This window comes from Porites lutea (assembly GCF_958299795.1).
Source record: "Porites lutea chromosome 5 unlocalized genomic scaffold, jaPorLute2.1 SUPER_5_unloc_2, whole genome shotgun sequence".
Lineage (NCBI taxonomy): Eukaryota > Metazoa > Cnidaria > Anthozoa > Scleractinia > Poritidae > Porites > Porites lutea.
The window spans coordinates 324907-340458 of record NW_027332289.1 but is presented as its reverse complement, the minus strand read 5'-3'; the positions used below and the strand labels follow the sequence as shown (position 1 = coordinate 340458).

The following is a 15552-nucleotide window of genomic DNA, read 5'->3' as shown; positions in this document are numbered from 1 at the left end:
GAAAGAAAAAAAACGACGGTTTTGCACTCTACTGGAAAGAACATTTTTCTCACCTTCTCTCTGAGAAAGACGTATAATACGGTCAAACGAACGTGTCTTAAACATCAGTACTATGCAGTAAGATCTCAGTATCTCAGTACCATCTTGTTCAATCCCCGATATCAGGATCTCAATCTTGACAGCACAGTTTTTTTAAAAAAATTGCGAAATCGTTTAGAAATACTGCACTACAGCATAACCCCGAATAAAGATTGTGTAGTGCTCATAGTCAGATTTAGAGTTTGCTTAACAGCAAAAAAAAGGCTGAAATTACCTCTAATTTTGCCTTTTTTTATCAATATTAGTTGTATTGTTTGTTTATCAGTTTTCTTAAAAATGCGGGCAACTCACCTTGACCTCTAAACATCAACTTTGACATCTTACCTGAATGGCAACTTAGTTATATTCTTATATTCTTTATTTTATTTTATTTCATCCTATTTACTTTTTAAGAAAGACTCCCTTCTCATTTGAACATACCATTTTGATTTTCGATAAATGATATCGTGAGCTGGAATCCCGGGTATTGTTCAGAACCATCAGAGTGGAATGTTATTAATGCATAGTTTCCAGTTACCAAAACTACCTTTCCACTAAGTTCGCTCCCACAATATGTACCAAGTACAATCCTCAGATAATCATACCTAGAAGGGAAAAAATATGTTTTTTCCTTTTCAAGGGCAGTTAAATTCATAGAAATAACGCTAACCGCCAAGAGAACATAAAAGCCTTTTATGTTCCCCTGCCTCAACTCATTGCGAGTCGTGCTTTATGGTGGAGTTAAGGAAGCTCCAAACGTTTCTGTGGAATATCAAGCCTCCGATCAAATTCTTTCATTTTATGTTGCACTTGAGTCACTCCCGAGCAGTTGAATTGCCGCCGTCTTCAAATGCCAATTAACGTTCAACAAGAGGTTTTTACGGAGGGTCTCAATGGGGTTAACCGATAGGCATAAAACGGCTCAAAATTTAGTCGATAGCCGTAAAAATTGAAAAAATTTAACCCTTAGCCGTAAATAGGATAAAAAGAGTTAACCGTAAAAAAATTTTGCTCCTTAGATTTGATAATTTGAGGAACGTGCTAAACTCAGTTGGAACGGTTGTGTTACTTATTTCGTGGCTACTTTCACTCTTTACGTTCCCGTTTTTGCTTGTTTTACTTTTCACAAAGATTCTGTTCAAATAAACTGTTATGTCTTTTATTAGAAATGGTCCTTTTCATGGCTCACAAAAAATTTTAGTTGACTGGCAATGGCTTAACCTTTTGTTTCTATTTTAAACAAAGAGTTTATGTCATTTTAAGAGAATGAGAAAACTGCGGCAAAGATCTTCAAAGCCGCGTACTTCTCAGCTGGGCTCCGCCGCTTGTAAATGTGAGAGTCAGAGAAATGCTCGAGTCTCAATCTGTATGCTTGTTCTTTTTTAGTTCATGATGTACAACCTGTTCTTCAGTGGGGTAAAGACCCTATCGTGGTAGTAAAAAGAGAAGAGGGTAGCAAATACAAAGCGACCCGAAGAACGAATCAGTAGCCCCTGAAGAAAAAGGAAACCACGCCAAGATGCAAAAAATGACAAACTTTTTCATAGTTAACATTTCTATGCGTAAAATGATATTAGAAGTGGAATACTCTAAAAGCATGATTTATGAAATATTAAAAATTTTCAGAAGAATAACTAATTTCATCGCGAGATGATCCTAAGACATTTATTTTGCTTTAAAGATACAAAAAAATACAGGTTTAACCCTTTGAAACAAAGAAATTAATTTTAACTTTATAGTTAACCGTAATTGGAAAAAATTAACCGATAGCCGTAAAAGAGCCAAAGTTTTAGCCGATAATCGTAAATGCCACCACCCCATTGAGACCCTCTTTACGTTCTCTTGCTTTCGACCGACTTAAAGATGACAAAGGTCCGTAAAAGGGATTTCACTCATCTCCTGACTCACGTAAAAGCCTTGAGGCGTAAAATCTTAATTTGGATTTTAAAAAAGCTATGGCATTTTCCAAATCTAAAACGATATCATTGGGCAGGTCTCGGTTTAGCCAGTGAGCCAATCTACGAGCACCAGCAACGAACATTCGATTTTGTAAATAATAGTTTGAATTTTATTCATTAATTAGGCTGCGAAACAGCCGACTCCCATCGCTCTCTGCCGCTAGGAACATGTTACACTACTTCAATTTTTTATGCGAGAGCAAATGACACATTTGGGACCCCATTTGGGGGGTGGTTTGGCTCCACTTGATCTATCAGTGCGGCAAGGGGATCGTTAAAATCTTGCTATTTTTGTTAACTTGTGCTTAATGTTGGCAGAAAACGCTGTGTTATGTCAAAGGAATTATGATGGCTTTTTGCTTTATTTCTTTTATCTAATAATTACTATTTCTTTCCAAATCAACATTCAATAGTTTTGTTGATTTTCAGCCTTGAATTAAGCCGCGCAACGCGAGCGTTGGATGGGGTGAACCAAAATTGTTTTAAAAATTCGAGAGTTTTAAAAATACAGGCCAGCGTATTGGGGCCGTTAAGTGCAGGTACATGAAAGTCTTTCAACGCACAAGAAATGAGCGAAATCTATTTTTCACGATATATCGACCAGACCGCTAATTTACTGGCAGATACTCTTTAATTCTTTTAGGAATAAAGAGTATCTTAAAAGAATTAAAGAGTATCAGTATGTTTTACATTCTTCTTCGTGTTATCAGTTTCTAAAGATAGGTCTATCTTTATTTTAAAATAAGAGGGCTATATACTTACCTACCAGCCTGGGTTTTTAGAAGCCTGATTTTTCCTTATTTCTAGGCCTAATATCACAGATCCGCAAACTTGCAGCGTACAAGCCGAACGTCGGAATTCGTGAATAAGTTTTGACCAGAAAAAATGTTACGTTTTAGAGTAACAAGAATCACTTTAAGTTAAGTTCCTAGTCTACTCTTACCAAACTGAGTCAGTTGAGTGGTTTTCAATTATTTGTCATCAGTCACGTTAACTTTATTGTAAACGGCAAAAGTGAATCTGTACCATCACGTGATCAAGTTTTCCCTTTTCTTGATGTTTATTGTTCATTACTTCTACAAAAAAGTGAATCGTTTCACGCCAGTTTTATCCATAAGAATTGCTTTCAGCTGTTTTTACCTGCTATCCTGTTTTGAGATATTCTCAACTCGAATCTGACGTTTGCCGTTTGCCGTAACCGTGATTCTGAAGCTGTCTATTGTTAAATTACTTACCCGCATCGAGTTTCTAATTCCAGGGAAAAAGTTGAAAAACTGATCTTCAGCGCCTTTCCGGATGGAATGGAAACGTTGTACACACAGTGCATGTTATTCGGGTATTGTGTTGGAAATCCAGGACTTGTCAAGGCGTTGTTTACCACAGAACCACATTCTATAAAATCAAATTGTAACTTTACACGTAGACTTGTGTTCTCTTAATCAATAGAGAACTTAAGGGTCTCGCCCTCTATGTTCTTTTTTCTACGTTCTTTGCTTTTTCGAAAGTTTTAGATGACATAACAAACTAAACGAATTTCCTAAATCCCCCCTATTTTCCCACTGGTTTAAATGCAATGTCACAAACTTACAGGATATTACCTGAAATCAAATCTGACCTAGGGTGATTGAGTTTTTGAACACGATAGGTGGATCACGAAAATTGCTAAAAAAAAAACTTAAAGAAGAAAAGTTGCCAGATGTTTGGTAGTTAAACACTAGTTTTCTGTTTTCTCCATGTCAGCTGATTGGGTGTACGGACAGGAGAAAAATAGAGGCGTATAGTATATTCTGCGCGATAAAAATACATGCGAACTTAACCCCCATAGAGCACAAATAATGCAGACTCAATGGCCGCTTAAGGAGATGTCCGAACACAACTTTTTTCATGGAAGATAAGTTATTGCAAGTGTGTAGTTCCATGTTTTGATAAAGTTCTCCGTATATTCCTATTAGCATAGTACACACTGCCAAAATAGAGATCAGACAATGCTTGAAGGACCATGAAGTGGTCGCTTACAAGGTTAAAACCAATGGAAATCATTAAACCGTCAGACCCAAATAGTGTGGTCGCAGTCGCTTACAGGAGGTGGTCGTTTACTAGAGGTACCAGCTGTAAGGCTTTCACCGGGAAAGTTTTGGTGCTTTATTTAGATCGTCCCTTACGAAAGGTAGTCACTCATAGGTTGGACTGTACAATATACTCACTTGGATCAGCACTCTGAGCTGAACTGTAACACAGCATCAGCGATAGTGCAAACACAAACTTCATCCTCCTGTTTAAGTAAAACGTGATGTTAAGGTGTTGTTCATAAGGCCGCGGGGGAGGAGGGTAAGTAGAATCAACGAGTTGCCCTGTTGCAATTGTTGAATAAAATAATTATTAACTCTTCTTTGCCCTTTTTAATATATAACTTCGAGGAAAACAATCAGTGGCACCCAACGACGGTTTTCTTCAAAATACGTTGAAAACACTTTTTAGGCTATCCAGAGTACTTTCAGATCTCTAGAAATGCATGCTAAGCGGCGCTACGTTCAGTCATCCTAGGGGAACTTAGGGGAACTTAAGTCTTTTCGAAATTACAAGGGCTTCAGTATTTTTCTTCCGGAAATTTCGGTGTAATTTAACGTTTTACGAAAGTAAGAATTTTTCTGATTCCTCTCTCCATCACATTTTAGAATCCGAAAATTTTAGGTTTCGTTTTTCTACGAAAAATAGTGCAACCTGAGTAGAAAAATATTAAAAATTAAACTTCTGAAAATGGTAGGGAATGTATTAGAAAAGCTTGGAAAATTGTGCATGAATGGAACGTTCATCTAGAAATTTTTAGCCGTCCTGACGCAAAAGAAAATTTTAGGCAAAATTTGCTTCTCCGAACAGATATTTTACAGAAAACTGTCGTTGGGAGCCCCTGAACAGTAGACCTTTTTACCGATACGGCGGCCATATTGAATCAAATCGATTTAAGGAGTATTATAGGATGCCCAGGGGGTATGAGCACATTTCGTTTGTATTTTCGAGCGCTTTCGGGACATTTTTTTAAGTGGCAAACACAACATCAAAAGGTCCTATGCTTCATGAATACCTGAAGCTTGAATTATGCTGTGGTACGATTTGCAGTCAAACCCCTACATTTATTATACATGCAGCAATCTTATATTATTTAACACACATAACAAATGTTTGGGGGTTGTATGGAAATCTTACCTACACATTGTGGTGCAGTATCTGTAAAGGTTAATTATTACAGGTCTAAGAGGAAAATATGAGGCTTGGTAAAACCACATAAAAGTAAATAAACTCCAGATGAGATTATCATACTGTCGTATTTATTTCAACACCGTTTGCAACATGAAAAACACCATTAACCTTACACAAATAAAGCTTTTACAAGCAAAAATCGTTTTCAGGATACACACTCAGTGGTCTTTGTAGTGTTTTAGACTCGCGAGTAACTAATGCGTTAGATCGGTGTTTTGCCAGTCTTTTTTAGAGTAAGAACCTTTCAGAATTCGGCAAAATCCTAGGGTCCATTTTTTTGAAGGTAAGAAAAGACTTCAAAGTATTCAAAAGAGCGTTTTCCGATTAACTTTACTGAGCAGTATTTTTCGCTCGATGGAATGTTGATAATTACAGTTTAATTGAATAGAAGAGATGGTTTTGTAAACTCAACGTTTCCTTCAAAGGCGGATTTTCCCCAGAAATCAAATTCAACTTATGACAAAGAAAAATAAAAGAAAATCTTTACAAAATTGTCAAGAAAACTACAGAGAAACGGCGCCTTACCTCGAGCAACCGGGCCACCATTGTCTGCACTTATTAAAGAACAACACAAGCTGCACAAGAAACCTTTTCCTTGACTTGGCGAGTCGACAGATGAAAACAAAGCTCTTCTTTTCTTCACAGGCTGGGAAGCAGAATTTAAAGTTCTGGCGATTCCATATAACCCATTAGGCCATTGTTTGCGAAAGGACTTTTTAACTGCGATTTGATTTGCAATGTTTGAAAATTCTGTAAAGATCAAACTTTTGCACATACCGATTTTCACACATGAATTGATTCGTCAAAACCGTCAATCAAATTGAACTTAAATGGTCTCCTTACTGATTTTTAATCTTGGTGAACAGTGGCTTTAGGAATATTAACCTCGCCGCGAATATTCCGCTTCTATTCACCTCGTGTTCAAGAATATTAAAGCGCTTAATTGTTAATTGTCCAATGAGAAGCACGGTACAAAATATCAGTCAAAGCAGGAAAAGGTGTTTTCCACATGATCCCTGGTCATGTCCTTGACAAAAATACTGGAAACCTTTACACGTTCTTTTCCTTCCTCTTTCAAAAGAAAATACGTCCACACGGTCGCTCGTACGGTCGTCTTTGTAGGACCCGCGTGTTTTGTGTGCAACGCTTATCCGGGCCGCAATGCCACTTGTCCTCTTTCCAACTGTTCAAACAAAAACGATGGTCACGCGGTCGCTTTAACCGATTTCTACCGTTTCTTGTAAAGGATCCGTTTGTGTAGAAGTTTTAACCAGTTTCTATGGTAGGTTCGTCGTTGAAGAAGGACAATTTATCAAGTACACACCCTCCACATCGTCACTCCACTTCTTCCGGAAGTCAACCAGGTTACCGGAAACTGTTTCCGCATGGTCCGCATAGTTCTAAACATAACTTTTTTGAAATTAAGATATCCCAAAGGCGTGACTGGGAGTGTCCATCTCTGTCCTATTATGGCTTTTGGCTCAAATTATGCCGGGCTAAAATGACACTTCCACCCCACCCCCCCCCCCCCCTTCCCTCATAGGCCTGTATCTATTAATAAACATTCCTAGTCTTTCATTTTTGAAAGAATTGTTAGACAATAATTATTCAGTTAAACATTTGATGAGCAAGCGAAAGGTCGGAAATTGTGAGGCATTGAAAAGCTTACTATATATCTATCTCCAATGAACTTGGATTATATCAAAATGCACTCGGTACGAGTCTAACGTATCAAGTTAAAATATTCCCACTTTTATCAACTTTGTACATTCTAGAGCGTCCCTAAGAGCGAGTTGCTGGCAAAATTTGCATACACCTCTCACAGATTTCAGAAACAGAGGCATTATGCTCCAAAAATACTAGTATTATGCCAGCATTATGCCTGATGCTCCAGATATAGTATTATGCTCAAAATTATGCCGGCATAATCCGACAGACCCTAATCACTATTCATTCCCTCAAGTGATTTAACGTCTGAAAGGCGGACACCAAATATTCATGAATTTAGATAATTTTCTTTTCAAATGATCTCCTGGCTACATTTAATGACACCTTTAATTGGCACGAAGATCACGGCATATGCCATCAGTTGCACTATACACGAAGTCACTTTATTCAGTTTAAAAGGAAACTATTGGAATAGAAATAGTAACACAAAAAAGGAATTGCTTCGGTCCAAGATTATTAATTTCAAAGAAAACAAAAAAAGGGGCGATAAATAAAATAACAACCTTTTTAATTTAGTAATGGTATCCCTGGCAACGCGTATTCTTAAAATGACATACAAAAAGTGGCAAAAAGGCCAATTATGAAATAACAGTCAGTCCGCTAGAAATAAACATCAGCATCTGTTTCGGGTCACATGTATTGTCGCGTGTTCACTTCCGTTTTAATTGTGCTGGTTTTCGCTGCGTTTTCACGCCTTCTTTTCGAACATCTCCCTCTTCAGCTTTTCCTTTTTGATAATGCTTGATGTGGTACAATTTCACCCCTGGTTTGATTGATTGATTTTTTTTTTTTTGTCCTTTTACTTGCAATTCATTGTCTTCAGCCTCGTACCCAGGCCTGTTCGCGCTATCCGAGTGAACAGAGGAGGCTTGGAACCGAGCGCGTCCTGGGCGAATTTTCCCGACAAGCTTGACAGGTGACGTCACATCCGAAATCGCCGAGGACGACTGGGAACGAGGCTGCATTGTCTTATAATTCTGAGCAAGATTCTAAGAGCTGATTGGCTAACCGAAGTGTATTGATGGCGTGTAACGCACCATTTTCAGTCTTTTTCACGTATTGATGACATCTTTTCTCTTCAGCAATGTTTTATAAAAAATAGTCAGAGTTTTTTAACTTTACATTAATTTACAATGTGACTAAACTTTCATTTGAAATCTTAATACTCAGTTTTGGTTATGTTGCTATTTGATAATAAAATATATTTCTAAACTTTTTGCAGCTGGGACCATTGTTGTTCAAATAGAAATCGTCGCTTTTGCAATGCAGAGCACTCAGCTTCGTTTAAATATTCAAAGGTTTAGAGACTTCTTGTTCTTGCTCTCTTCTCGGAATGGAAAAAGACCAGACACGAGAGATCGGCGGAAATAAAGCCGAATGAATGAACCCACAAGATGAGTGTACAAAGACGGAAATCTTATGTTATACTGCCCCTAGTTCGGTATTTGAACTTATCCTTTTCTTTACAGCCAGCCTGTCCGTGTTTTTGCCGGTACGGCACTGACTCGGATAAAAGCGGATTTCCAATGTCGCATAATTTTTACGTGTGTACGCACTTAAATTTTAAGGGCGTAAAGACAGTGTATGAAAGGTCAAGCCGAAACGTAAAAGTTGAACCTCGCTCAACTTTCACGTTTTACGCGTGGCCTTTCATACATTACCTCTATGTCATTCACGCGCGTAAATTTTACGTGCGTTCGCACGCAAAAATTACGCGACAGTCTCAACCCTTATTTCAGTACAACATTCAAAAACAGAGAATAAAATAAATTGAAACCGAGGATATAGAATTGAACAACTACATGTGCCTATTCCCACTTTCCGGAGAAGTTCGCGCGCGAGATTCTTCTGTATATTTGCTCGTGTAGGATATTTACCCGGGCTGGCGCGCAGTACTGAAGAACACGGCAATGACACTACAATCAGGTCGAGGTCTACTGTTTATAAGTAACATAACTCGATATAACTTACATTTTTTTCCCCTAATTTTTTTTGTATTTTCTTTTTATATAAAGGCTATATGCCTATTGTACTTTGCTTTTAAAGTTTAGCATGAAGCATTGGCCTTAAACTGTACTACAATCATGAGCTCTGATCAACTTTTACCGGCAGCAACTCTTCCTTTCTTCTCAGTCTTATAATTAATGTCAGACGGACAGTTATGAAATAAATAAAATGAAAAAACAAACAAAGAAAAGTAAAGTTAGTTAAGGATACTACTTTCGTTTCATGGATAATAGTTTTTAAGGCTCAAATACCTGAAAGATCATACAGCATTAGAAATGTTGACCCTGAGTTTTAGCCGTAGGGAAAGCTTGAAGCTGAAGCAAAAATTATGTTTTATCAACAGGAACTTTAAAACGTTTCCAGCTGCTGTTTATAACAACTTTGAAAGCTAAAAGCGTTCGACTGAAACGAGCATTAAGTAAAGCGTCAAGTAAATTTGGAAATTGTAGGAAATTCACCATATTGAAATGGATCGATAATTCCTCAGCAGGCTTTTACAGCGGTATAGACTGAAGCTATTAATTACTGTTGTATCCCTTTTGAAAGGCAAAAATATAAAATAACGTTTTGAAAAAGAAGAAAATACCCTTTTACCCCCTGTAGAAAAGCACGAAATTTTTCAAAAAGATTTCATGCAGATAAATTTCGCATAATTTATGCATGCATTTTAATAAAATAACAATTTATGTATATTTTTGCAATAATATTGTGTTTTTTTGAGGGAAAAAACTAATAAAAGCAGTTTCCTCTGACACCGCAGAGACCGACAATATGCCTCAAATAATGAACGAAGTAAAACTTTTAAAAACTTTATCGTCAATTTGTGGTTCAACTCCCAAGATTTACTTAATTTTAACGCATTGATGGGCTCCTGATGAGACGCAAGAATTGATGATGACCAGGATGTATTCAAACTTATTCAGGGGCAGCGGGTGAGGTGAGAGTAGTTTATCAAATTTTTACACTTGACCCATGTTCAAAAAAAAGTGACGCCTCTTCCGGTACTACTAGGTGCTGATCTAAGGTCAGTTGCATAGATATAACAAATGCACAGTTACAGTCTCAACTTATGCAGTTGCGAAAAAAAAAGCCTGAAAAAATCGAGGGCTTGCCCGGATTAACCCTGACTGCGATACCGATGCAGGGCTCTAACCTATTTGCGTCGGCAAGCCACGTAACTGGGAGCTGATCATTAAATTTGTTCGTATTATACCCGGGAAAGATGAAGATGAAATGACAGATACATGAATTTCCTATATTGGAACCCCGGAATGAGGAAATAAATGCAAGATTGTTCCTGTTAAAGACGCAACCTATGCCCGCGAAGAGCTCTGCACCAGTATCATAGAGGTCATTGTTCGAATTGCAGCAAACGAATGTATCTAAAACGTCTACCATCCTCGAAAAAGCTATTCCAGTAATACTTTTTCGAACAAAATAAAAGAATTACCACAATTAATCAAACCACAATTACCAAATTGCCTATTTGTAGTGAGTGACATGCATGTTTATTTGTTGCTGCTGCGGGAAGAGTTCCTGAACTTTCTTGATTTACTGATACTCAACAATTTCATTCAATGTTAATTTAGGCACAAAGAAAAATAACAACAACAACAACAAATCCAAGACTTGAAGAGGTATTTCAGTTAAATATCAAGTGTAACGGTTTTGTTGGTGTCAGCAGCAAAAGGGCTATTGTAAGACTGGAGGACACTGAGTGCAGAGGACGAGGATAAACTGCGTCAGGATTAGCTCAGTCGGTAGAAAAAAGTTTGACTGCAGAGCGGGAGGCCGTTTGGGTTCGATTCCTGGGGCCGGACCAATACCAAGGGTCTTAACAAAGGTCATGCCTTTGTCCTAGCTGCAAACGGCTAGACCTTCGCTTGCCCTCGGATGAACTCGTATAAAATGCAGTCCCGTTTCCAGTGAGCAGGAGACGCAAAAATAGTGTCCCCTACCAAGTATACTTTCGTGCTGAATACATTGACACTGAAATAAAGTGACTGTATTTTTTTTTTAATTCACCCCTCTCAGTCATTATGTTCTCTGGACATCTTCTTGCTTTCACCTAATCTGGATATAAATCGAGAGTAGCCAATTTTGTCAGTTTCTCTATATTTGATTTCAATTAAAAGCTGTAACGTAAATTAAATTGCGTATCAGTCCTTTCTGAGTAATCCATCCAGAATCGCATATCAAACAAGCTTTTAGATCCGCAAGAAATGACCCATCTCCTCCTGTCAAAAGTGAAATGAGAGGTCCCATCAGCGGCAGGACACGCAATACCTTCCGGGTTATCCATCCATCCTTTTTTCCTTTCTTTTCTCGGCGGAGAAAGCTCACATGCTATGCACAGGCGACAAAATCCCCGCGTATTAAAGACCCTTTACCCTTTACTCTCGCCTCAGCAGTAAAGAGTCTTTGATACGCGGAGATTTTTCCCGTTCATTCACCCGACGGCTATGCCATGCTGATGAGCCCCGATAAGGGCGAAACAGCTGTCCATGGCTGCCACTGCCCGGGTAATATGGCTGCGCGCATGCGTGAGTTACTGGTTAGGCCGTGGGTTGGTGTATGTGTGCCCCTTGCTTTAAGTTTGTCTTACAAAAGACAATGCAAAAGTAAGGTTTACATGAAGCATTACCCAAACGTCATTTTAAGGAATATTATGGTATTTTCCGCAATTGTTTACTTGGATTCCAAGCGTGCCTATCGCCCCACTTCACCTCACTCCCCCAACCAGCAGATTCATGCATACAAAAACTCCAATGTGAACAAAGTTTGTGTTGCAGATATAAGATTCTTTAGCTCAGTGGAAATTTGGAGATTGTTTTTGTCCGATTCACCATTCTCGCATTGCTCATATGCCCCTACCATCTTGTTTAGCTCCTTCCCCCACCCCCCCCTCCTCCCAGTGAAATTGGAAACAATGGTCGTGGTGAACAAGGTGTATTAAGGGCAATGTGACAATGGTGAATGTGTTTTCAAGAGGGATTTTTTTTCCCTCTTTAAATCACACAACCTCTTGACCAGAGGGTGAATTCAGTGAATGGAAGGCTCCTAAAGTTATAAAGTAAAGATTTAAGAATTTCTTTGTTTCAGTTGGTTGAAAAGTTTGTTGCTTTAGCCTTGTATTTGTAGCTTTGGTTACTAACGTCGTGGTCGATTCTGATTCGATTCGTGAGTAAGAAAACAAATGAACTTGTCCATCTCATAAAAAGATGAAGTTTCTACCTGAAGAGTGTGACCGGTTTGCATTAAACAAGGTGGGTATCATAAATCACCTTGACAAAAATTCAATCCAGTGCACGTATATTCTAAATTAGTAGTATTTACTAACATCTGCACTAAAATTAAATTCACTGAATCTATATTCGTAGTATATAGTTTTTTTAAGATCTTCTGCAAATAGGTATAAAGTTACATCCTTGGCAACCACGTTTTATTTTTATCATCTGAAATCAGTCTTCACTTCTATTCAGCCAATCTCCTGTTATTTTGCGGCTAGTATGAGAGTCTGAGTTATATTCCATACTAATATCATCAATTATTAATGTCACTCATACTGATAATATAACAGGAATAATTCTTCCTTTGTTTTAATACAGGCGAGATATTCTCTTCACGCTGCCGTATGCCAGTGTTTCTAGGATCATACAGCAAACGAAAAAGCAAAATTTTACTAATGCATTAGAATAATGATTATATAATATATATTATTATCTAATTTTACGGTGGCTTTTTCTAGTTTCTATTGTAATTTATTTTATTTTATTTCTTTCTTGTTTAAGTCTCATTTGGCAAGGTAAGGCGCTTAATGTCATTTGCGAACGAAAAAAAAAACAATTAGTGAAAAACTGAATAGCAAAATTTAAAAAAAAAAAAAATTAAAAAACCTGTACATTTGTATTTGTTCGAGTGACACAACATTTTAGATTTGTGCCGCCTGTTCTTGATAATTAGCCAACAAGCTTCGGCTTTTTCATGGAGAAGCTCGTGTTACTTAAATTAAGCGACTATTTGTGAAAGACCGAATATATTAGTCGCGCGAGTAGAAATCGACGGAGGCATGTTTACCGTATCAACTGCTATTTGTTTTGAGGTACTTGAGAAATTAACCTGTTCAGTTTTCCCAGCACTTCATTATCCTTCTGTAAAGATTAATCGGAATAAATAGAACTTGTGCTGAGCGCCGAACCATTAGAGCCCATTTGATCGGTGCTTGCTCTTCTTCCAAGGCGAAACTGATCTAGTAGCCATTCAAGCCGGAGTTTATCCCCACTCAGCTTTCTCTCGTATTGCCCTTTCAAAACCCTCTTAAGGTCCTTCTTCTCGTTTTTAAACCTGTTCTCAATTTCAACCTTCTCGTGGTCGAATTTTAATTTCAATGTTCGCATTTCTAAGGAAAAGCACTTTTCCAGCTGTTCTTTTTGATATTTCAAAACAGAGATGTCGTGCTCGTAACCTTGTATTTCCGACTCGAATTTCAACCTCTGTTGTTGAAGTATTCTGCGAAATTCCACCTCGAATTTACGTCTGATGTCTTCCTTTTCTTTAATAAAGCCCTTTTCCATGTCCGACTTTTCTCTTCTAAAAATGTTCATTAAATTTTGCTGTTTGAACCTCTGTTCCATGTCAACGATTTCCAACGCGAACTGGTGCTCAACTAGCTAGCCTGCGTAGCTGGCGGTATTGTGTAGTAGTCGAGTGAGATTTGGCGGCGGAGCCGTTGTAATATGGTCGAGTGAGATTTGACGGCGGAGCCGTCACGAGCGGCGAAGCCACGAGAAATACCGCCTGCCAGAGAACCATGATTTTTCGAATGCCGCCCACTTTTGTCACGTTAGCTGATCCCAATTAAAATCAGCCAATCAAAGAGAAACCAGTTTAGAAATAAGCGTTGACAGGCTAAACACGACTCCTAAGCTCGTGACAATGTGAAACGTGACCTTGTGAGTTTGCTTGAACAGAGGTTTTTTTTTATTTTCTCGGCTCTCGCTCGAAGGTTACTAGCACTACACAGTGCATGTATCATTCTAAACTTTGACTGAGTAAATCTTTTTTTGCAACACTAGGCTTAACATTAAAAGGTCATGAAGCTGGTTTGTTACATGCATACTGAGTAACCATTTCCGGTGGTTTATTCTTCTGTAGGTGTTCCTGATAGGATTTGATCTCAGATGCAGTTGTAAAGTGTTTTAATTTTCTTCGACCAATCCGTTTCCCCGCACACTGGTGTGCGGACCATTCAAAATACCGGGGTTTTCTGGCAGGCGGTATTTCAACCGCCTCGTCCCTACTCCTTTTTTTTGGAACACGGCTCCGCCGCCAAAACTTTAATCTCGCACCCACACAATACCGCCAGCTACGCGGGCTATCAACTAGCTTGTGCTTATTGGTGTAGTGAGAATGCATTTTGGTCTTCTCTTGTTTGAGCGATTTCAACAGCTCCTCTTTATCCAGGCTCATTTCGGCATCTGATATACTTTTAAAGTGCATATCAACCTCTGGTTGCTCGTGATTATAGAGGGTCTCGAGATACTCGTTCTCCTCGAAGTAAACATTCTCCAGATCGCCCAAGCCCTGCGACAATGTCCGCCTCAGCTCATTTTTTACCTCCTCGATTCCCTCAAGCTCTTTGCGAATCTTCGCTTCCATTTCAGCCTTTTCGGCTTTAAATCCTTCCTCTTTCTCCCTTAAAAATCGCTCAAACTGCGCTCTTAATTCCTTCTTCTCTTTGACGTAATTGTCCAGAAGAGTCTGTTTTTCACGATCCCATGATTTTATCAACGCAGATTTCTCGTCTTCGAAAGACAACTTCAAAACATGTCTCGATTCCTGAAATTCCAAGCGGATGTTGTCTTTCTCTTTTAAGAAATTCTGTCGCATTTCTTCTTTCTCGCATTCAAAGGCTTTTCTCATGTTTTCCTTTTCCACTTCAAAAGCTAAACGCATATCATTTTTCTCGTCTTCGTGGGCGCGATCAACAATCTCTCTCTCCTGCAGAAATCCTCGAACAATTTCCGCCTTCTCCTCAAGGAACCTTCTTTCTATATCAGATCCATCGATCATAGCTAGATTTTCGGATCACTCACCGTTTCTGGGCAACGTGTTGTAAAGTACTCGATAAAAATCGTCTCGATTTAATGGCCTCTCGATTACGTTCTCGGCAGTCGAATCGAAAACGTGAAATCGAGACTCGTTGCCACATGTCTCGATGACTCGTTTCAGAAACGAGACACGTTAAAACGGGGCCTAAAACGTTCTCGAAAACGTAGGGCAAAAAACGAGACTCGATTTTTCTCCAAAACGTAGGGCCCAAAACGAGACTCGATTTTTCGTGTTCGTAGGGACTCGTTCAAAAACTAGAAGCTGGGGAAGGTTAAGTCCAAAAAAGTCAGAAAGTTATCCCCTAAAAAAATAGCCATGCGCTGGCTTCAAAATATCAGAGAAGGGAAATAATGTGATGCGGTTTTTCACTTGTAAAGGCAATGGCAACGAACGGATTGAGCGTAGATAATTT

General features: G+C 38.6%; 2 protein-coding genes across 2 annotated transcripts; both read right to left on the bottom strand.

Moving 5' to 3' along the window:
• Nucleotides 1-505: 505 nt before the first annotated feature.
• Nucleotides 506-4304, bottom strand: LOC140925398 (CUB and peptidase domain-containing protein 2-like). The gene is made up of 3 exons (XM_073375367.1): nucleotides 4241-4304; nucleotides 3272-3428; nucleotides 506-683 (listed from the first exon to the last, which is right to left on the bottom strand). Exons 1-3 carry the CDS (start codon nucleotides 4302-4304, stop codon nucleotides 506-508), a joined length of 399 nt encoding a protein of 132 aa, XP_073231468.1.
• An 8854-nt stretch (nucleotides 4305-13158) lies between these two features.
• On the bottom strand, nucleotides 13159-15107 carry LOC140925379 (uncharacterized; the record flags this gene model as incomplete). Its single annotated transcript, XM_073375356.1, has 2 exons — nucleotides 13159-13699; nucleotides 14412-15107. Coding segments are annotated over 2 exons (1206 nt in total), but the record flags the coding sequence as incomplete, so codon positions are not given.
• Between the last annotated feature and the right edge of the window lie 445 nt (nucleotides 15108-15552).